The 22,138-nt window shown below is 42.7% G+C and overlaps 1 protein-coding gene across 1 annotated transcript in view; it reads left to right on the top strand.

The window, feature by feature from the left end:
- Positions 1-22,138, top strand: part of C5 (complement C5) — a 107,291-nt gene that overhangs the window by 65,560 nt on the left and 19,593 nt on the right. Inside the window, exons 26-31 of the mRNA XM_002743261.7 lie at positions 1,663-1,822; positions 2,245-2,340; positions 3,726-3,897; positions 7,343-7,548; positions 9,305-9,457; positions 21,457-21,519. Coding sequence (XP_002743307.2) covers positions 1,663-1,822; positions 2,245-2,340; positions 3,726-3,897; positions 7,343-7,548; positions 9,305-9,457; positions 21,457-21,519 — 850 coding nt within the window. The remainder of the gene's footprint in view (positions 1-1,662; positions 1,823-2,244; positions 2,341-3,725; positions 3,898-7,342; positions 7,549-9,304; positions 9,458-21,456; positions 21,520-22,138) is intronic.

The raw sequence follows: 22,138 nt of genomic DNA, 5'->3' as shown, positions 1-22,138 counted from the left end.
GGCACGGTGGCTCATGCCTGTAATCCCAGCACTTTGGGAGGCCAAGGGGGGCAGATCACAAGGTCAAGAGATCAAGACCATCCTGGCCAACATGTGAAAATCCATCTCTACTAAAAATACAAAAATTAGTTGGGCATGGTGGTGGGTGCCTGTAGTTCCAGCTACTCAGAATGCTGAAGCAGGGGAATCGCTTGAACCTGGGAGGCAGAGGTTGCAGTGAGTCGAGATCACGCCACTGTGCTCCAGCCTGGCAACGGAGACTCTGTCTCAAAAAATAATAATAATAATTTAAAAATAATTAAAGCAATTAGAGAATAACCTAAATATCCACATAAAGGGAAATGGCTTAAATGACTTTGGTGCATTTGTACCAAAATATTGTAATATAATGTATAAAATGACTTGTAAAAGAATGAGGAAACTTTATGTATTAATGCAGATCTCTAAGGCATGTTACTAAATGAAAAAAGGCCAAGCACAGGATAATGTAAATATTCTCCCACTATTTTAGTGTGTTGGGATGAAAAAGTTGATGGGAAGGCTATATTCTTATATCTACTATTTGGAAGAATGCATAAGAAACAACAGTTATCTGTTGGAAGGTGGAGGGGACAGGGACTGTTAGAGACTTTATATTATATATCCCTTTGTGCTTTTGATTTTTTTTTTTTTTAAGAAAGGGTCTCACTCTGTCATCCAGGTTGGATGCAGTGGCACAATCTCAGCTTACTGCAGCCTCTACCTCCTGGGCTCAAGCAATCCTCCCACCTCAGCCTCCCAACTAGCTGGGACTATGGGTGCATGCCACCACACCTGGCTAGGTTTTTGCATTTTTTGTAGAAACAAGGTCTCACTATGATGCCCAGGCTTCACTTTTGTATTTTTGAATCATACGAGGGTTTTACCTCTTTAAAAATGCTTAAAATACATTTTAAAAATGAAAATGAGAAAGAAACACAAATTTTTAAATTAAGGGGAAGTGGGAGGGCGAATCAAGTGGTTTGAGTCTCAGATATTTGAGGACCTGGGGAGTGGAGGCTCCTAGGCGACTGAGAGAGTGAAGAGATGTTATGGGGAATGCATTCAGTCCTCTCTGATACTCTTCGATGGGTATTAATAGAGACTTGGAATTGCTTTTTGACTAGGCAATCATGATCATTAAAGTTTCCTGTGAGGTAGTAGGTTCTGTGTCAGTGGCAGCGCTCAAGGACAAGTGAGATAAACACTCCAGGGACATTGGGAAAGGGGACTTGGGGCCTCAGGAATTTAGATTCCGTGGCGTATACAAATTTTACAGTCTAGAATTTTATGATTTACACTTTCTTGTCTCATGTTTTAAGTCAGTGCCTTGACTCAAAACTATTTATTTTTACCTCTGTTATCTTTAACTTTAGTGTAATGCTTTTCTCATCAGGAATCAATTTTTAGCTGTGTGCTAGCTAACAATGTTGTAATCACAGAAAATGTGCTATTCACATTTGTTTACTGAATGTTTTGGAGATATTCCAAAAATCTTCCCTTCCTTTGTAAGATGGTGACTTACTTTGAACTTGTGTATTTTAAAATGTTATCTTCTTTTAAAGAATAAAGTTGTATAAACTAATTGAAAGCCAAAATGGATTCAGTGTTCTAAATATTTATTTATTTGATTTTGTCTTAAAGGTTAACAGCTTTTGCTTTAAGAGTACTCGGACAAGTAAATAAATATGTAGAACAGAACCAAAATTCAATTTGTAATTCTTTAGTATGGCTGGTTGAGAATCATCAATTAGATAATGGATCTTTCAAGGAAAACTCACAGTATCAACCAATAAAATTACAGGTAAGAAAACCAAATGCAGAAATTAGCAATAGTTTTATTTATAGTTTGAGTTTTATTCTCATCTGATTATGGGAGGATGAAGAAGAAAGAAAAAAATGTAATTCGGCAAGAAATTTCTTTTGTGAACAAGCAAAAAATACAAAGGTCTTCCCATAATACTGAAGTGAAGCGATCTTCAGACAGTTCACTAGAGATCAGAGAAGTATCTCTTAGACATCTCATTTAACGGGGTGGAGGGAGATGAGCAAGTGAAAGCACTCAAGTGAGATAGACCTAGGGCTTATTGAGAAATGGGAAGCAGTCCACCTGCAGTGCATGAAGGGAAAGAATGGGAGATAAGGCTTAAAACACTGAGTAGAACCAGGTCATTTCACTTTAAAGACACCATTTCACTTTCCTTTTAAAACATTGCTTCTTTTTAGGGTACCTTGCCTGTTGAAGCCCGAGAAAACAATTTATATCTTACAGCCTTTACTGTGATTGGAATTAGAAAGGCTTTTGATATATGCCCCCTGGAGGTAAGTAAGAGATTTCTTTCTCTAACACCCATCATCTCTTCCTATGCTATATACTGGAGGGGCCACCAATCAGAAGACCTTTAGTTTCAAAAGCTTCTTTTCCCCTCTTTTCAATTACTTGCCAATAACTTAAACTCCAGAATTGAAAGATTTCAGAACTATAATAGAATTAGAGACCACCTAGTCCAACCTACTCATCGACAGTTGAGAAAGCTGAGGACTATAAGTAAAGGGAATTCAATTGTACGATGTCACAGGCTAATAAATTGTAGAGCTGGGTCTAAAACTGACAGCTGGGACTGTGATGGGAGAATGATCCAGTGCCCCCTGCTTCTCTCTCTTATCTCCCCTAAATCCTGCTCTATATATGTCACTGTTATCCTATAGTGAAAGCACTCTATCATGCAAGTACTGAGGATACACAACAGCAAGTGTGCTTCTTTGATTGTACTGTTTCACTTGCTTGGAAACGGGGAGAAAAGTGATGATCCATGTAAGTGAATCAACATAGATTTCCAAGGTTAACTGAGGTGATACCCTCGTCTGGGAAGAGATGATTCCTGAGCTGAGGTTAAATACTCCTGCCTGCAAATCAGAAGTCAATTAGATGTGTCCTTCAAATCAGGGTTGACATGGAAAATCTCAAGGAGATCTGCAGAACTGGAATCACAAAACAAAACCATTTGTTTTCCATTTGTTTCAAATGCCTAACAAGACAAAATAATCAATGATGACCAGTTCTCAGGAGCCTAGAGGACCAGTTGGCACCTAGTGGCCACAAGGGTGAGAGATGCATGTGGAGCTGGGAAGAGAAGGAGCCAGGCAGGATGTTAGCAGCATTGCAGCAGGCTTTCTCCTGGATCACTTGTCCAACAAAACCGTTTTGGTGGTGTCGGAACTAGTGATAGGGACTATTTAACCAGGCATTCTTAGGATCTAAAAGTACTTCGGCAGCTTGGCTTTCCTTCTGCTTCTTATTGTTTTGATTTTTAAAAGTGTACCTCCTTTTGAACATGTGTGCCTGTTGTAACTATGGAGAGGGCACAATAAAAGTTGTGTCTATACTCGGTACCTTTTCTTCCTGGAGGCTAGGTCTGGTGGTATAATCAGAAACTGAAGGCACAAAACCTCTAAAAGGAAGGTGAGAATTCAGAGACAAAAAGCTTAACCTGATTTGGATTTCATCGTCTCTTCCAAGATTATGTTCTGCTCCTTGTCTTGGAGGGGTTTGCTTCACTGAGAAGCCATCCATTCCCATTAGGTCAGTCCTCTTTTTACCCCCAATCTTGCCTACTCCAGGACAGTCGGACCTGATGGTAGTTCGTATCAATTGATAGGTGGTTGCTTGGCATAGAAACTGAAGTATCTTTTGCTCTTGTTTCCAGAAAATCAACACAGCTCTAATTAAAGCTGACACCTTTCTGCTTGAAAATACACTGCCAGCCCAGAGCACCTTTACATTGGCCATTGCTGCCTACGCTCTTTCCCTGGGAGATAAAACTCACCCACAGTTTCGTTCAATTGTTTCAACTTTGAAGAGAGAAGCTTTTGTTAAAGGTATAACTTGTTCCATATATTTATTCAACGAGCGTTCACTAAGCCATAAAGTCTGCTAAATCTGGGAAGTGGGTGGTGACACGCAAACTTGAGTAAGGTGCAATCTCTGTCCTCAAGGAACAAACCATCACAATACAAAGTAATGTGTGCTGTTATTCATTCATTTATTCATGTATTCATTCAGAAAATATTTATTCTTTTTTTTTAAGACAGGTTCTCTATCTGTCACCCAGGCTGGAGTGCAGTGGCATGATCATGACTCACTGCAACCTCCATCTCCCGGCTCAAGTGATCTTCCCACCTCAGCCTCCCAAGTAGCTGGGACTATAGGTGTCCACCACAGAACCCAGTTCTTTTTATATTTTGCACATACGAGTCTCACGAGTTTCCCAGGATGGTCTCAAATGTCTGGGGTCAAGCAATCCTACTGCCTTGGCCTTCCAAAGTACTGGGATCACAGGCCTGAGCCACCATGCCTGTCCTCTATTTATTCCTTTATTTGATAAATATGCATCGAGTATCCTCCGGATACCTCCTATATACCTGGCACTATTCTCATCTCTGGGAATAAAGCAATAAACAAAACAGACTCCCAAAAATCCAGGTCATCAGGAAACTTATATTCTAACTGGGGAGACACAAACATGATAAATAAGTAAAGCTTTGTGAATAGGCAGTGATGCCTGATATGAAGAAAAATAAAGCAGGGAAAGAAGATAAGGTGAGAGGATGGGTTGTAATTTTAGACAAGCTGACTGGGCTTAAGTTTCACTGAGAAGATGGTGTTTGCATCAAGACCTGAAAGGAGGTGAAGAAGCAAGTCCTGTGGCTATCTAGAAGGGTGTTCCTGGTGGAGAACACAATGTGTAAATGCCCTGAGGCATGGGCATGCCTGGTGCTCCAAGAATGCCATGGAGGCCAGTGTGACTGCTGATGAGTGAGAAGAGGAGTAGGAAGTGAGGTTAGGGAAGGCAAAGGTGAAGAAGCAAGGGAAGGTCATCTAAAGCATTAGAGAGACTTCAGGGCTTCCGTAAACAGTTGTGCAGTGGACAAAGCACCTAAGGAAGCAAGTGAATCGAGGCTGAAATCCAGCCTGTGCTCCACTCTCCTGGCCACGTGCCCTAGTTTAGGGCTGCTTCCACGCAGAGCGAGGAGTTCCCATGACTCATCCACAGCAACGTGCTGTAGGGACCAGAAGGAGCCCTAGAACTTTAATTTCAGCTTTGAGAGTGAGAAGGGGAGCCATTCGGGGATTTTGAGCAAAGGAGTGCATGACGTGACTTATATTTTACCAGGTTTGCTATAAAAGTATGTGTTTGGTTTTGAAGACTAAAGATACAGCTTCCTATAGGTCAAGAGAAAAAAAATGGAAAGAGAGTAGCAGTGATTATTGGCATGATTTGGCACTTTAGAGTCCTCTCCTAGCTAAGATTTTCTAAAAGTTTTATAAATCTTACTGAGGTTTATGATTATCTACAAATTATGATTTGTGTCATTTTAAAATGACTGTATTTTAATATATGCCTCAAAATCACTTGTATGATACTTCAAAAAATAATACAAAAGAAATGTCTTGGGTATTGTGAGATATGGATCATAAAATTATAGAATTTAAGAGCTAGAAGGGAACTTAATAATCCAAAAATTTTTCTAGCTGGGTTTCTTTAAAAACCTACAGTCAACTCTTCATTTTAAATACAACAAATCTGCCAGGCGTGGTGGCTCACACCTGTAATCCCAGCACTTTGAGAGGCCAAGGTGGGCAGATGACCTGAGGTCAGGAGTTCAAGACCAGCCTGGCCAACATGGTGAAACCCTATCTCTACAAAAAGACAAAAGTTAGCTAGGAATGATGGCGGATGCCTGTAATCTCAACTACTTGAGAGGCTAGGGTGGAAGAATCGCTTGAATCCAGGAGGCAGAGGTTGCAGTGAGCCAAGATCGTGCCATTGCACTCTAGCCTGGGTGACAGGGTGAGACTTTGTCTCAAAGAAAATAAAAATACAGCAAATCTGAGACTCTGAGAGGAAGGGTCAATATCTTTTTCAAGGTCATGCAAATAATGTAATTATGAATTATAAATATATCCATCAAAATTTTGACTTTCAAAAATGATTTCCAAATATACATTACTGTTTTTTTTAAGTTCATTCCCAAAAAGATTTGGGGTTTACAGGTTTAAATAACAAATATAATTTACAGCCTAATTTATGAAAAGTGCTACATGTATGAAACTGTCTTGAGTGCTTTCAATTGGAAAAAAATAATAAAAGACTGAACTAAGGCTTTAGGTGTAATCTCGTAATTTCCAGGATGTAAATTTTCCTATCAGGAAAAGTTCTCCAATTTATTTTTTACTGTCAGTAGTAATAGTAACAAAAATCCTTTATATATGCATGGTGCTTTCTAGTTTACAAAATCTTTTATATTTAGTATTTCATTTGAGTTTCACTACATGGAAGAAAGTATTATCTATAATACAGGTATTAGGAAACGAAGTCACACAGAATTAAAGGAATTTGCCCCAAGTGACCATGGTAAGTTAGTAACAGAAGAAAGACCAAAAGCTGGGTCTACTAATTCCCAGTTAATTGCACTTTCCACTCTACTAAATTTCCCCTTACTAGTACATGTGTACTGTGTGATTTTAAAATAAAGATTGAGGCCGGATGCAGTGGTTTGTGCTTATAATCCCAGTACCTTGGGAGGCCAGGGTAGGAGGATTGCTTGAGCCCAGGAGTTTGAGACCAGCCTGGGCAACATAACCAGGCATGGTGGCACACCCCTATAGTCCCAGTCACTCAGGAAGCTGAGGTGGAGCCCAAGAGATTGAGGCTGCAGTGAGGTACAGTCACACCACTGCACTCCAGCCTGGGTGACAACAAGATCCTGTCTCAAAACATACACAAAAATAAAAAAACAGGTTGAGTGTTCCTTGTCTGATCTGCTTGGGACCAGAAGTATTTCAGATTTCAGGTTTTTTTCAGATTTTGGAATATAAACGTATACATAATGATATTTCATATATGAAATTCATTCATGTTTCATATATACCTTCCTTTACACATAGTTTGAAAGTAATTTTATACAGTATTTTCAGTAATTTTGTGGATGAAACAAAGTTTTGACTGCAGTTTGACTGTGACCTGTCGCATGAGGTCAGGATGAAATTACCCACCTGTAGCATCATGTCAGAGTTCAAAAGTTTTCAGATGTTGGGGGCATTTCAGATTTCAGATTTTCAGATTATAGGTGCTCAATATGTAAAGACAAGTAGAACCATATTAAGGGATCTTGTTTTGCATTGGTCATCTTCAGGAAGTTCCTCTAACAAAAAAAAGTAAGTAGCTTCTAGAAACGAGAACACTATAATACACCTGATAGAATTGTTACATCAAATTTACATTTTTAATCATATTAATGAATGTGACTTGTTGATATTCAGGTAATCCACCCATTTATCGTTTTTGGAAAGACAAACTTCAACATAAAGACAACTCTGTACCTAACACTGGTACGGCACGTATGGTAGAAACAACTGCCTATGCCTTACTCACCAGTCTGAACTTGAAAGATATAAATTATGTTAACCCAATCATCAAATGGCTATCTGAACAGCAGAGATATGGAGGCGGCTTTTATTCAACCCAGGTAACATTTCTTTGTCTTGTTTCATCTACCCGTAGACATTTTTATTTTCTCCCATGCCACACTCATTCTGGCCTCCATGCCTTTGGCCACCAAATGACTATGCAATAGATATGAATAATGTCCAGAACTGAAGGACCCCTAGAGGTTATCTGCATCAACACTCTTATTATACAAAAGAGGAAATGAGCCCAGGGAGTTTCATTTAGAGTATTCATGGCAGAGCCGGAATCAGAACTTATGTCTCCTGACCTCAAGCCCACTACTTCCTTCATGATTCTAAATCACCATAAAATGCTAGTAAGGTTGTTGGCAAGTATGTCATATCCTATATAATAAATAGTGTCTGTCATGTAGACAAAAGTACGGATGCTTCTTCTCCACAAAGAAATAAATAAAAAGTGAAAGAAATACTGATTATTATATGTTACTCTATCTAGCTATTTAATATAAACTCACTCAAGTACGTATTTTGTATTACAACTAATTATTATGTAGTTGTATCATATATACTTATATTCAAAGTTTAACTTGAATGTTAATATCTTCCCTGTTGCCTGGATGTTTAGATAATGATGGAGTGTGTATATCTATATATCTAAAGTTTAGCAGTAGAGAGGGCCTTTAGTATTAATTTAGTGACCATCTAATATGTTTGATTTTAGGTACAAATATAGGGTTAGCAGAAAAGAGTGTGCTATTGATAAGCATTCACTGCTATAGATACAGGCAGAGGGAGTGGCCACATTGTTTAACATCTCTGATCTAGTCATGTTTCTCAGTTTTATAGATGAGAAAGATGAGGCCCAGAAAGATAAAGTTTACTCCTTCAACAAATATTTATGTACCCACTAAATGCAATGGACAGTGCCTTAGTCCATTGCATGTTGCTGTAACAGAATATGACACATTGGATAATTTATAATGAACAGAAATTTATTAGCTCATAATTCTGGGTCCTAGGAAGTCCAAGATCAGGGGGCTGCACCTGGTGAAGGCATTTTTGTTGCATTATTCCATGGTAGAAGAGCAAAGAGAAGGCGGAGTAGGGGGTTGGTGTGAGTGGGGTATAAACTCATCCTTTTATAACAGGCTCACTTCTATAATAAGCAGCATTAATCCATTCATGAAAATAGTACCCTCATGACCCAAACACCTCCCATTAGGCCTCACCTCCTAACACTGCCACACTGGGGACCAAGCTGCCAACACATGAACTCTGGGAGACACATTCAAACCATGTCAAGCACCAAGAAAAATATATTACCTACTTGCCTCATGAATCTTACATTGCAGTGGGGGAAGCCAGCAATAAACTATAAATAAAAGTATTACAAATTGAGATGAATGCTATAAAGGGCAAAAGAGGAACATTAAAACAGAGAATAATGGGAAAGGGGAGTTTATGGCCTTATTGTGGAGATAACTTATGCTGACACTAAAGAATGAGGAAGAGATAATCCTGCAAAGACTCAGAGGAATTCTGCAAACAGTGACTTGCCTGAGATTACATTTGTAGTCTATATAGAAGACCCAGATATGAGGCCACACTTCCTTCCTGTCCCTGCTAACAGCAATGTCTCTGTTGAGGAGGGAGAGACCTTCCTTCCACCTCCACAATGGGGCCCTAAACCAGTCTTACTGAGTCAGCTGGAGTTTCAACTCCAGACAATGCTGCCCTACCCGCTCATAAAAAGGGCATTTGTAAATAGGCAGTAAATAAACAAACATATTTTTGTGCCTTGCTGATTGTTGACAGGACACCATCAATGCCATCGAGGGCCTGACAGAATATTCACTCCTGGTTAAACAACTCCACTTGAATATGGACATCGATGTCACTTACAAGCACAAAGGTGCCTTACACCATTATAAGATGACAGACAAGAATTTCCTTGGGAGGCCAGTAGAGGTAAATGAAGAACTGTGTGTAGTATTTCACAATTGGCAGAGACCATTGAAATCATCTGTTCCACTCTTATTTTATAAATGTATCTCTTCACTACTTAAACATATATTGAGTGTCTGCTATATCCTAAGCAGGGGTGCTTGCTATATCCTGGGCACTGAGGATTCAAAAATAAAATACAAAGAATCAGCGTATTACAGGGAGACTATCATTTAAGCAGATAGTGAAACATAAGAGTCTTGATAGGTACGTGGAAGCACAGAGGGGGGCTCCTGATCCTAGCTAAAAGAAGGAAGGAGTTTGTCAAATGTGTCCAGATAAATCTGAAAAAAATCAGAATAAGTTAACCAAGTGAAGAAAAAGGAAGAACATTCCAGACATGGATAATAGCACACAGAGCAGTACAGTGAGTGTAGGAGGGAAGGCATGTCTGGGAGTCTGCTGGTGGTTCTGAAGCAGGAGCAGCTGCAAACAAACCTCTTAAACATCAGACAGGGAAGGAAGTGGTAATTTTATTTGGCTGGGAGCTGTGGCAGGCATAGAAGCCTCAACAACTGAGCTCCCCAACGAAGAAAATCCTGGCCCTTTTAAAGGCTCACAATCTAAGAGCTCTAAGAGATGCACATTGAGAAGGTCATGATTGATTTAGCAAGTCTTGGGGACGTGACCGGATAGGGGTCTTGAGTAGCTGAGTAAGGTCGATGCCTTCCAGGATAAGGTTCCTCCATACCATGCCTGTGACCTATAGATAGGATTGTAGTCAGGAGTAGGGGGGTTAATTTTTAACTTCCAGACCTGGTCAGCTGTGCTGAGCTGGTTCCTCTACTGACCTCATCTGGCTGGCTTTTAACTTTCATTTCCTCCTTTTCCCCTAAGCAAAGCCAAAGGAAGGGGGTCTCTTTCCTCAGTTCCCCACTTTGAGAACTTCACTTATTTATTAGTTGGGATTCTCACCCTCTTCCTCACTATCCTGGTCATGTAATGATACTGATTGATAATGATTCATATAATCTGCTTGAGCTGAGGCCTTTTGGTGAACTATAGCAGTGACTAAACCTCTAATCATTGGAGGAATACAGGCAATAAACAGGGGAGCAACAAGCATGCACGTATTACCAGCACCACACCTATAATGAGGGCTTTAAATCCTCCTAAAGCTGGGAACCATCTCCTACACATAGATGCAGGGTCAAACCCATGCCAAACTTCCACTGGCATATAGGCCACTTTTGTCATATCTCTTACAGTATACTCAACTGCCTGGCCTTGATTATCTGTACACAGGCAACAACTGGTTACATTGAATTTTCCACAGACTCCTCCCTCGGCTGCTAGCAAGTAGTCTAGTGCTAATTTATTTTGGTAAATATCATTTCTTATGTGAGTTTCTTGCCAGGCCAAGAGTTAAAGCTTTACTAGTTTCATTGTTGATTATTTCTAAGACAGCTTGTAACCAGATAATGCGGTTGATCGTATAAGTTGGGGTCTGATATCCCGATGAGCTGTCCTGTGTCCGTGTAGCAGGCCCATAATATTGTATGATCCTTTCAGGGGGCCATTCATCATCTTTCCAATCTCCTATAGACAGTCTTCTTGGGTCCCGGGGAGATGGAAAAACGGGGTAGCCTAACAATTCACCTGTCTTGACGGGCAATAGGAAGAAAGAAGGTTTAATAGTGCCTATGACACAGCTGCCAGTCCATTTTTCAGGCAGCTGCACGTACGCTCTGTGCCCACATATCCAATATAACCCAGCTGGGGCTGTCCAGTCTCAGTGAAGCCCAGGATGATTCCAGGTGTCCTGCAATTTAGGGAATTTAAGGAGCGGGTTCTTTTCTGTGTGGTTTGAACTCCACCAAGTGACTGTATCTGCTGTTTCATTATACAATTGCTGTCTCAGGCAACTAAGCCTCCCTACCAGGATGGTGAAGTTTTTTCCCTCTCTTGTTAGGCAATATCGTCCAATAATTGAGACTTTTAAGACCCAGAAGCTGCTGGTTTGAATTCTTTGGACAAAGGTTAGGTCCGGGACAGGATCAAAGGGCACTAATTCTTGTGCTTCCCATGGCCACCAGTCTTCCATTGTAGTTCTCCTACGCATATAACAGGAAGTAACATTAAGTGAGTGGGCTACATTTTCAGCTACCTGGAGGAACAAGTTTTTCATCTTGTTTGTGAGTTCTGGGGCTGGCTTGTTTAACTCATCATTAAAAGTCTGATACACCAGCACTGGACTGGAGGTATGTCTTTGGTCCTCCCCTTGAATTAAGATATTTACCATGGGATCCTGTCCTTTCCCATCAATTCCTAGCTTTACATATTCTCCACTTTTCCAGTGGGGATCCTGTGGATTTGTAATTATTGTCTCTAATGGATTGTAATACCCAGGGGTACAAAGAACATTACTCCAGGGAATATTACTTTTTCCCTTTGTCAGACAGACGGGGTCATTTTTATCATTTTTCTAAGTGGCCCAGATAACACATGACCAGTAAGTACATTCACTACGCCAATACGTTGTCTGGCACATATACTTATGCTCTCCCACATAACTCTGCTCCCAACCAAGAGAGCCACACCCCTTATCCATAGCCCCACAAGCATCAAATTTTATGACAACTTGCTTGGGGATTCCTTTCTCCTCTGTTCTAGCAATTAACTTACTTGAAGTTTTCCATGCCACAGTTGTTAAGTGTTTTACTTCAAAAATTGTGTGCATGGGGGACTCTGATGGGTCATAGCAGGCATCTGGTTGCCCATCCCCTGGGCTGCACACTTGTATTGGGTGCCATTATACAAACAAGTTCCCTTCTGAGTTCCTGTACATTCATAGTAGCTGTAGAACAAAAGGACAGTAGTGATTTTTCATCCTACCTTAGTGACCTTATGTATACACTGAGAACAATCTCCAAAGTTAGGTAAAGTTCTTACTACATGAGTCCCAATTTCAAGGAGAATGAGCCCCACAATGAGTTTTCTCATGCTTTGGCCGTGCATGGACCAGCCAGCTTCCAGGATGTGGCTGGGGCAAGGCTTGTTGTCTTTCTCAAGGTGATTTTGCAGCTGTCGTCTGGGTCTGGTTGCACCTCCCAAGTTTCAGCCGCTGCAGGTTTTACTCGGCTGTGATGAATCCAAGCTGCTATTCCTTCCAACTTCACAGCTGTGTGAGTGGTCAGGATTATAGTCAGGGGCCCTTTCCACTGGGGCTTCAAAGGGGTGATATTCCAATCCTTTATCCACACTTGATCGCCTAGTGAAAAAGGGTGAACTAGGCAGAATAAGCTCACTGGGCACCTTTCATTTACCCAGGCTGAGATGGTTTGGGTAACTTCTCCCAAGGCCTGTAGCTGTCTCTGCAATTCAATTTCACCTAACCCTTGAGGAGTTCCTAGGAGCTCCCATAGTTTATGAGGGGGTCTGTGGTAAAGTATCTCATAAGGTGAGTACCCTTTTTCGAAGGGGTGCATTTAATTTTAAACAACACCATGGGAAGTGCATGTACCCACTGTAAACCTGTCTCCTGGCATACTTTCCCTAAACCATTTTTGATTGTCTGATTTGCTCCACCTTTCTGGAACTCTGTGATCTACAGGCGGCATGAAGTTTCCAAGTGATTCCCACACGTTGCTGTCTGTGAACCAAGTCAGCCATGAAAGCTGGCCCACTGTCTACGCTGATTCACAAGGACAGTCCAAACCTAGGAATGAGATCTCAAAGAAGCACATGGGTTACTTCATAAGCTTTCTCGGTTTGAGTTGGGAATGCTTCTACCCACCCAGAGTCTGTACATACCAGAAATAGCAGATACAACTTCCACACTTGGGCATTTCAGTGAAGTCCACCTGGAGATTTTCAAAGGGAGCTGCTCAGTAAGACTGTATGCCAGGTAGGATTGTTGGACCCTGCTTTGCATTGTGTTGTCAGCAGGTGACACATTGCTGTGACACTGCCTTTGCTAGAGCTGACAAATGTGAAATGTAGAAGTACCAGCCTATTAACTTTTCAAGAGCTTCTTGGCCCAGATGTGTAGTCCATGTATGGCTTGCACAACACCAGCAGTCAACAGCTATGGCACTGCTATTTTTCCATCTGGTAACTGGATCCACCCTTTATTGCCTGTCCCCCTTCATTTTGAAAAAAGTCCCTTTCCTCCTTAGAATAGGTAGGCACAAAATCAGGCATTTGGGGGATCAGGAGGGCTGTTACTGTAGCTCAGTAGGGAATGGATGCTGCTTTTCAAGCTTCTGAGTCAGCCTGGGAGTTTCCCAGGGCTACAGAGGTGGAGGCCCATTGATACTCCCCACAATGCATAACTGCCACCTATTGGGGCTTCCAAACTTTCTCTAATAGCTGTAAAATTTCTCGCCAATACTTTATCTGTTTTCTCCCTGAGTTTAAGAGTCCTTTTTCCTTGTATAATGCCCCACGTATCTGGAGAGTCAGAAAGGCATACTGACAGTCAGTATAAATGTTCACAGTCTTACCTTCACTCAGCTCCAAGGCCCGCGTCAAGGCAATAAGTTCAGCTTTCTGGGCTGAGGTTCCTTGTGGCAATGATTTAGCTTCAACAACAATATCCAAGGTTACTACTGTATACCCCACACACCTCTCTCCAAGGGAGTTAATCAGCAGTTGCCCAAGGCTGGTTTCAGAGATCAGGCCTGCTAGAATAGACTGAGTCCAAGACTTCAATACAATCATGTTTCACTGGGCTCTCTGATGCTGGGAGCAAGGTAGCAGGATTTAAGGTGTTATAGACTTCAATGGTGATGTGGGGGTTTTCACAAAGCAAGCTCTGGTACTTAGCCTGGCGTTTGTCAGCCAGTGATGTCCCTTGGTATTCATTAGAGTCACCATTGCATGAGGAGCCTTTGTGTTCAGATTCTGTCCCAGAGTTAGCTTATCCACTTCTTGGGCTAACAAGGCAGTTGATGCTAGGGCCCCTGGGCATGGAGGCCAGCCATTTGAAACTCCATCCAGCTGTTTAGAGAGGTAGGCCACTGGCCTTGGCCAAGATCCCACGGTTTGGGTTAGTACTCCAAGAGCCATTTTTTCTTTTTCTGATACATGTAATGTAAAGGGCTTTGTCAGGTCAGGTAATCCCAGTACCAGAGTAGACACAAGTTTTTCCTTCAGGGTATGGAAAGCCTATTGCTGCTGGGGTCCCCATTCAAGGGGTTCCTTGTTTTCCTCTTTGTGACTTCATACAGGGGTTTGGCCAGCACTGCAAAGTTTGGAACCCACAGTCTACAGAAGCCCATGGCTCCCAAGAATTCTTTACCTGCCTTCTGGTTTTCGGTTCCAGCAGGTTGCAGATGACCTGTTTCCTTTCTGCCCCTAGGCTGTGCTCCCCTTGTCAAATGGTGAATCCCAGAAACTGCACTTGCTGCCTGCAGATCTGAGCCTTTTTCTTGGACACTTTATACCCACAATCCAGGTGCTGAAGTAAGGCATCTGTTCCCTTAGTGCACCCAACTGCCATGGAATATCTTAATAAAAGATCATTAACATAGTGGAGAAGCACACAGCCTAGGCTTTCAGAAGGAAACTTCTGGAGATCCCAAGCTAGTGCCTCCCCAAAGATGGTGGGGGAATTTTTGAACCCCTGGGGAAGCCAGGTCCAGGTATGCTGGGTAGTGACTCCTGTTTCTGGATTTTCCCACTGAAATGCAAATCGCTTTTGACTTTCAGGAGCTAGCCTGATACTGAAGAAAATGTCATTTAAGTCCTAACAAGTGAACCAGCTGTCCTCAAATAGCAATAACCCCAGCAACATGTATGGGTTAGGCACCATGGGGTGCAGGGTCACAGTTGCTTGATTGACCATGCGCAGGTCCTGCACTGGTCTGTAGTCCTTAGTTCCCAGCTTGGGGACAGGCAGGTGAGGCATGTTCTGGGGAGACTGGCGAGGAACTATAATACCATAAATTTTTAAGCACCTGAGATGAACTTGGATGCCTTCGAGAGCTTCCCTTGGGACCAGGTATTATCTCTGTCTGATGGGTAATGCCCCTGGCTTTACTTCTATAACCACTAGGGCTTTATTTACTGCCAACTCTGGGGGGTTGTCCTCTGCCCAGACCCGTGGCCATCTCTTGGCTAGAGCAAAGATTAATTCTCATCCTGGTTCAGTCAGGAAGAGTCTCCACTTCTCCTCCCAAAAGACTGTGAGGGCCATGATAATCCCTGTCTGAGGCAGTTTTAGCTGCAGGGAGCCCTTATCAGTGAAGGTAATGGTAGCTCTTAGTTTGCTTAGCAAGCCTCTTCCCCAAAGGGGTAGGGGACAGTCCGGCATGTATAAGAACTGATGTATAATTTCATGGCCCCCCACCAAACAGCTTCATGGTAGGCAGAAAGCCTGCTTTTCTGAAACTCCACTTGCCCCAATTATGTTTATTGTCTTGCTGGACAAAGTTGCCACGAGTTGCATTACCACCAAGTGTTCCGCCCCAGTGCTGACCAAGAAATTAATGTCCTTGCCCTCCACTTCATCCTGACCATGGGGTCTTTGGGGCCATTCGAGCCTGGTCTCCTTCAGTTTAATGGCCCCCCCACCAAGTTAAACAGGGTAACCTCATCTTTTCCTGAGGCTTCTTGCTTAGGAATACCCTGTTCCCCTGCCAACTGAGGACACTTATTTTTCCGGTGTCCCATTTCTTTACAATAGGCACACTGGTTGTGCTGTAGACATGGTCGATCTGACTGTTGTTTTTCCCAGGGCCCCCCTTGCCCTGCCCCTTTGAATGTGTTCCTCTGATAGCTGTGGCCAGCAAATTGATATTTTGCCGGTTTTGTCGCACCTTCTCTTGGTGGCCTACTGCATCCGTATTCACAAACACCTGATGGGCTATTTCTAACAACTGTGCAGTGCTCATGGCCGTGAACCCATTCTGTTTTTGTAACTTTTTCCTGATATCATGTGCGCTCTGACTAACTAAAGTTAAGTTCACCATGCGCTGATTCTCCTGATTCTCCGGGTCCTCGGGATCAAAGGGAATGTACATGCGGAAGGCCTCACACAGTCTTTCATAAAACTGTGCTGGACTTTCATCTTGCCCCTGCTTAAGTTGAGATACTTTGTATATATTTTCAGCTCTTTGTGCTCCTTTTCTTACTCCCTCCAGCAAGGCCTCTTTGTATCAAGTTAGCCTCTGCATGCCCTCAGGGATATTTGGGTCCCACTGAGGGTCCCTTCCTGGCAACTGGGTCCTCACATACTCCTGAGGGTTGTGTTAATCAGCTGAAACATGCTCTTCCAGCCATTTAGATGCTGCCTGGAGCACTCTCTGCCTCTCATTAGTGTTGAAAAGGTACATGAGCAGCTGGTGACAATCAGCCTAAGTGGGCTTATGAGTTTGGATGACAGTCTGAAACAGGTCAATTAAAGCTTGTGGCTTGTCAGTGTAAGATGGGTTGCTATTTTTCCAGTTTATGAGGTTGGCCAAAGTGAATGGTATATGCGTGAAGACACGCCTTTCTATCATGTGGTCATCCTCATCTACCCCAGTGTACTGCTGTTCTCTTAGAGGCATTTCCACTCCCACATTGGCTCATAACTGGGCTGTCAATGGGGGTGATTTTTCTGGGAATCCGGCTGCTATGGGAGGAGTGCCTCCTAAAGCCATGCCTCCTTTTCCTTCCACTCTGGGTGGTTTAGAAGTGTTCGGATCTTGTGGAGGTGCAGAAGCCTCTGGTTCTGGAGTGGGGGACTTCTCCTCCAAGCAAGGAGGGGGTGCTACTGGCAAAGAGTCTTCTGGTGCTGAGTTGGCGAAGACCTTAAGAATCTGTGTCCTCTGGTGGGTGGAGCAAGATTTTTCCCTGTCTGTCTCTGGGCCACTAGAACTGCAGCTGCCTGGCTCCATAACCACTGTCCAGAGTTTAAAACCAACTGTAACCAAGAGTCTACATGTGGGAATTGGTTGGGATGTCTTGGCTTGCCTATAACCTTGCACCACACTTTGGAGACAAGAGACTTATCCAGGCTCCCTTCCAAGGGCCAATCCGTCTTCATTGCTGGCCAGGCCACTTCACACAAAGTTCTAAGTCTTACTGGTGCCATGGTGGTACTGTAATCTCCATTAAATCCCTTTTTGAAATTTTTTAGCATCATTCCCAATGGAGTAGGTTTGCTCTGTGTTTTACCCATCTCCTTAAGAGGCCGGGCGTGCTGACTCATGCCTGTAATCCCAGAACTTTGGGAGGCCGAGGTGGGTGGATCACGAGGTCAAGAGATCGAGACCATCCTGGTCAACATGATAAAACCCCGTCTCTACTAAAAAAAAATACAAAAAATTAGCTGGGCATGGTGGCGTGTGCCTGTAATCCCAGCTACTCAGGAGGCTAAGGCAGGAGAATTGCCTGAACCTAGGAGGCAGAGGTTGTGGTGAGCGGAGATCGCGCCATTGCACTCCAGCCTGGAAAACAAGAGCAAAACTCCGTCTCAAAAAAAAAAAAAGAAAAAGAAAACAACAAACAAACAAACAAAAAGAACAGCACTACCAAAAGGTTGAAAGGTTTCTCACTGACTTTGCCCGAAATTACTACTTGGGACTCTGCATTCCACCCTCAGATTCCCGCCCATTTTGGCGCAACACTCTCACTCTTCACTTTTGCTTCAGACGGGTAGGACCATCCCCCTCGTGGGAGTGTTTCAGACACTGCTTGGCATTGGAGAGGTCATTACACCTCCCACAATACCTAGATTGTGAGGGCACTTCCTTCAGCCTTATGCAGATTGTCGCTGGTCCCAGCCAGCCCCACAAATCACTAGGGACATACAGCCCACTCTAACAGAACTGCAGCCCCCACACTTTGCAGCTAATGAGCCTAGCTGGGCCCCTCCACACTCGCACACACTCACACACCTCTCACCACCCAAATTCTGAGAACACAAGATTACTGAGACCAGTTATAAAGAAACAAAAATCAAACTTAAAGTGCCAAAACAGATTGGCATGTTGTGGGTCATCAGGCCAGGCTTCCACCCAGTGGGGTGGGCAAATTTCCCACGACAAAGTCCTACCGTGTTTCTGAAGTCTGGGCACTTCAGGCACCTATTCCTTCTTGGTGTTCAGCCACTGGGTGGATCCGCTGCAAGGGCCTACGCTACTTTGCTTTGGCAAGGCTTTCCACCAGAGCCAATGCCTACCCGGGAGCACTCTCAGGACTCTCGTTGCCCGAGCGGGCTGGAGTCCCCAGCAGGGACGCTCCGCAGGGCAAGTCGAAACCACTTGGGAGGCTGTCCCAGCCATCCGCCAACCGAAACTTGCTTCCCAGTCAGGGAACCAAAATGAAGCAGGAGCAGCCACAAACAAACCTCTTGAACATCGGACAGGAAAGAAAGTGGCAATTTTATTCAGCCGGAAGCTGTGGCAGGCATAGATGCCTCAACAACCAAGCTCCCCAACAAAGAAAATCCTGGCCGTTTTAAAGGTTCACAGTCTCAGAGATCTAAGACATGTACATGTGAGAGGGTCATGATTGATTTAGTAAGCATGGGGGACGTGACCGGATAGGGGTCTTGAGTGGCTGAGTAAGATCAATGCCTTCCGGAATAAGGTTCCTCCATACCATGCCTGTGACCTAAAGATAGGATTGTGGTCAGGAGTGGGGGGGTTAATTTTTAACTTCCAGACCTGGTCGGCTGTGCTGAGCTGGTTCCTCCACCGACCTTATCTGGTTGGCTTTTAACTTTCATTTCCTCCTTTTCCCCTAAGCACAAGCCGAGGGAAGGGGGTCTCCTTCCTCAGTTCCTTCTGGCCCTGGTCATACATGCAGACTGACCAGGTTGGAATTGGCCTTTAGGGTCCCCAGATCCTTGCCCCATGTCCTTTGCTACTGCCCCATGTCCTTTGCTACACCTTTTTAAAAGTGATAATTTTGATGGCTTCTGAAAATTTCACAAAAAGACATGTTGGAAAAACTGAGTTCTTTATTAATATTAGCTGTCCACATATAGCTGCTAATACATATATTTCTAATTACTGTGTTTGCATTATTTTTAAGTATATTTAAATGTTCAGTAATTGGAAATAGTCCTCATTGTTGACATTCTTCACAAGTTGGTGTTTGTTAAAAGTAAACGAGCATGAGAAATATATATTTTTTTGAGATGGAGTTTTGTTCTTGTTGCTCAGGCTAGAGTGCAATGGCACAACCTCGGCTCTCTGCAACCTCTGCCTCCTGGGTTCAAGCAATTCTCCTGCCTCCTGAGTAGCCGGGATTACAGGTGCCTGCCACCACACCTGGCTAATTTTTTGTATTTTTGGTAGAGATGGGGCTTCACCATGTTGGCCAGGTTGGTCTCAAACTCCTGACCTCAGGTGATCCCCCTCCCTCAGCCTTCCAAAGTGCTAGGATTATAGGCATGAGCCGCTGCACCTGGCAGAGAAATAAAATTTAATGCAAAAATTGCAAACTGTTGGCACATAAGAAAAGAAAAACGATATGAATATAAACATAGATATAGATACATGCCAACATTGAAGAATCCAGAGATTTCAGATAAAAAACCTGATTCCCAACTTCCCTTTATAAACCAAAAGATCTGGCAGCAAGGCACTGGGCATTGGCATGACTTCTTCAATTTGCTGCAGTCCCCACCAATCACAGGATGTATGCATGTGCATGTATGTCCATACTTGCTTTGTGCCTGGGCCTCTGCAGGCATTTGTGCTTGTGGTCCCTAGTTTGGGAATGTGTCTCCTTTCCCTGGGATCATTTAGAATTCACCATAAATTCGTGTTCTGAGTCTAAGCTCTAAAGAGGATCTCTTGACCTTCCACCTACTTGAGGTCAAAATTTAAACCTCAGCCCAGGATGCTCCTTTCACGTGAAACCTGGGCTGTTATTATCTAGTGTGAAATTTTTTACTCCAGCATTTTCTGAAATATGTTCCATGAGAGAGTGTTAGGTGGTTGGGAAACTCTAGTTTAAATGAAGTGAAACAAGTTCTTTAATCTAGAATCTCCCTGTCCTGTAATATGTATGTGATTAAGTGTGGTGACTCGGTATGAAAAGGGGCAGAGGCAGGGTACCGTGCACAACATTTTCCAAACATATTTGTCATGCATGCTTTTCACATGCAGTATCTCAAGACGCTTGTTTTCCAGCAAATGCTGCTATATTCTATCAGGGAGGACAAGAAAGTTGTTCTTTCTTGTTCCTACTTTCCTATATTTACTAAAATTTGAAGGAAGGATTGAGAAACTTTAATTTATGCCCAATCCTTCTTGTGTTATTATGCTAAGCAAAGGAAAGGGGAGGCTTTAAGTAAAGGAAGTACCAACTCCTCAGGCTCAAAATTATCTCTCCCATACTTTCCACAAATTAGGGAACATTTGGATGACAGAGTTTCTTTGGAGGAGAATGACTTAACTCCATTCATGTCTTCACTTTCCTCTTAGCAGAGTAGGAAAAAGAGCAGCAGCAGGATTTGGCAGGCTTGAGTGGGGTGCTAGTGGTTTGGGGTGAGATACCAGGTTTTTCTGCAAACAAAGGCAGGTGACAAGTGGAAAAGATATACCATCAAGAGATGGAAAAGGGTATAAAGGAGAAGCTCAGAGATGCATCCATTTCAAGTTAGGTGGAGGTTCCCTGCTCTGGGTTCTAATGAAAACAATCTCCATTGGCACACAGGATGCTGATTCCTGAGCTAGGCACAGAAAGGAATTCATTCAGTTGGCAAAAGGAGATGAATATCCAAGTTTGACATGGCCATATGTAAATGAAAATGTAACCTGAAGTGACCTCTGACATGTTGCTTTTGTTGGTTCACTCAGGAGATCTCAGACATCTTATTTACATGTAGAAGGGAAAGGGGAAATGCCAGCATTGTTTAGCGCTGCTGTGGGCATAGGATTTTCAGTGTCTCATCCAGTTACTCTCAGAAGAGCTCTGAGAGAGGAGGCTGGTAGGTGTCAGCCCACTCTTCATAGATAGCTCTATCCTCCCTCCCTATCAAATGATGGAAGAAAGCATGGTTTCTCTATCCATCTTTCCAGGTGCTTCTCGATGATGACCTCGTTGTCAGTACAGGATTTGGCAGTGGCTTGGCTACAGTACATGTAAGTATTTAATTGATGGCCAATAACGAGTTATGTGTCTATTTGTACTAGGTAACATAAAAGATAGGGGCTTTGCCACAAAGTCATAGTAACCACGACTAAAGTGAGATTCACTGATGTAAATCCTACTAGCAATCTTTGTAACTATTCTCACAATTTTTTTGAAAATAACGTTAATCTTTATATGTATACATTCTGCATACTTATAGAAATTATATATATATATTTATGGAGGTATACAATTTTATGATTATATATGTATATATGCATATGGCATATGCATATGGTTTACTCAGGAGATCGCAAGACATTTTATTTACACGTAAAAGGGAAAGGAGAAATGCCAGCATTGTTTAGCACCTTCTACGGGCATAGGATTTTCAGTGTCTCATCCAGTTACTCTCAGAAGAGCTCTGAGAGAGCATATATGCATATAGCATATGCATATATACATATATATGTACATATGTACATTGTGTTTTCTGTACCATCTCATTTATTCAGCATTTTGGGAGATTTATTATTCATAAAGGCTTGTGTCTTCATTTTAGGCACTTGGCAGTTGCAACTTTTTTTCTTTTTGAGACGGAGTCTCGCTCTGTTGCCCAGGCTAGAGAGT

This window comes from Callithrix jacchus, chromosome 1 (assembly GCF_049354715.1).
Source record: "Callithrix jacchus isolate 240 chromosome 1, calJac240_pri, whole genome shotgun sequence".
Taxonomy (NCBI): Eukaryota; Metazoa; Chordata; class Mammalia; order Primates; family Cebidae; genus Callithrix; species Callithrix jacchus.
The sequence above is the reverse complement of the archived record's forward strand: the minus strand, read 5'-3'. Positions and strand labels throughout refer to the sequence as shown.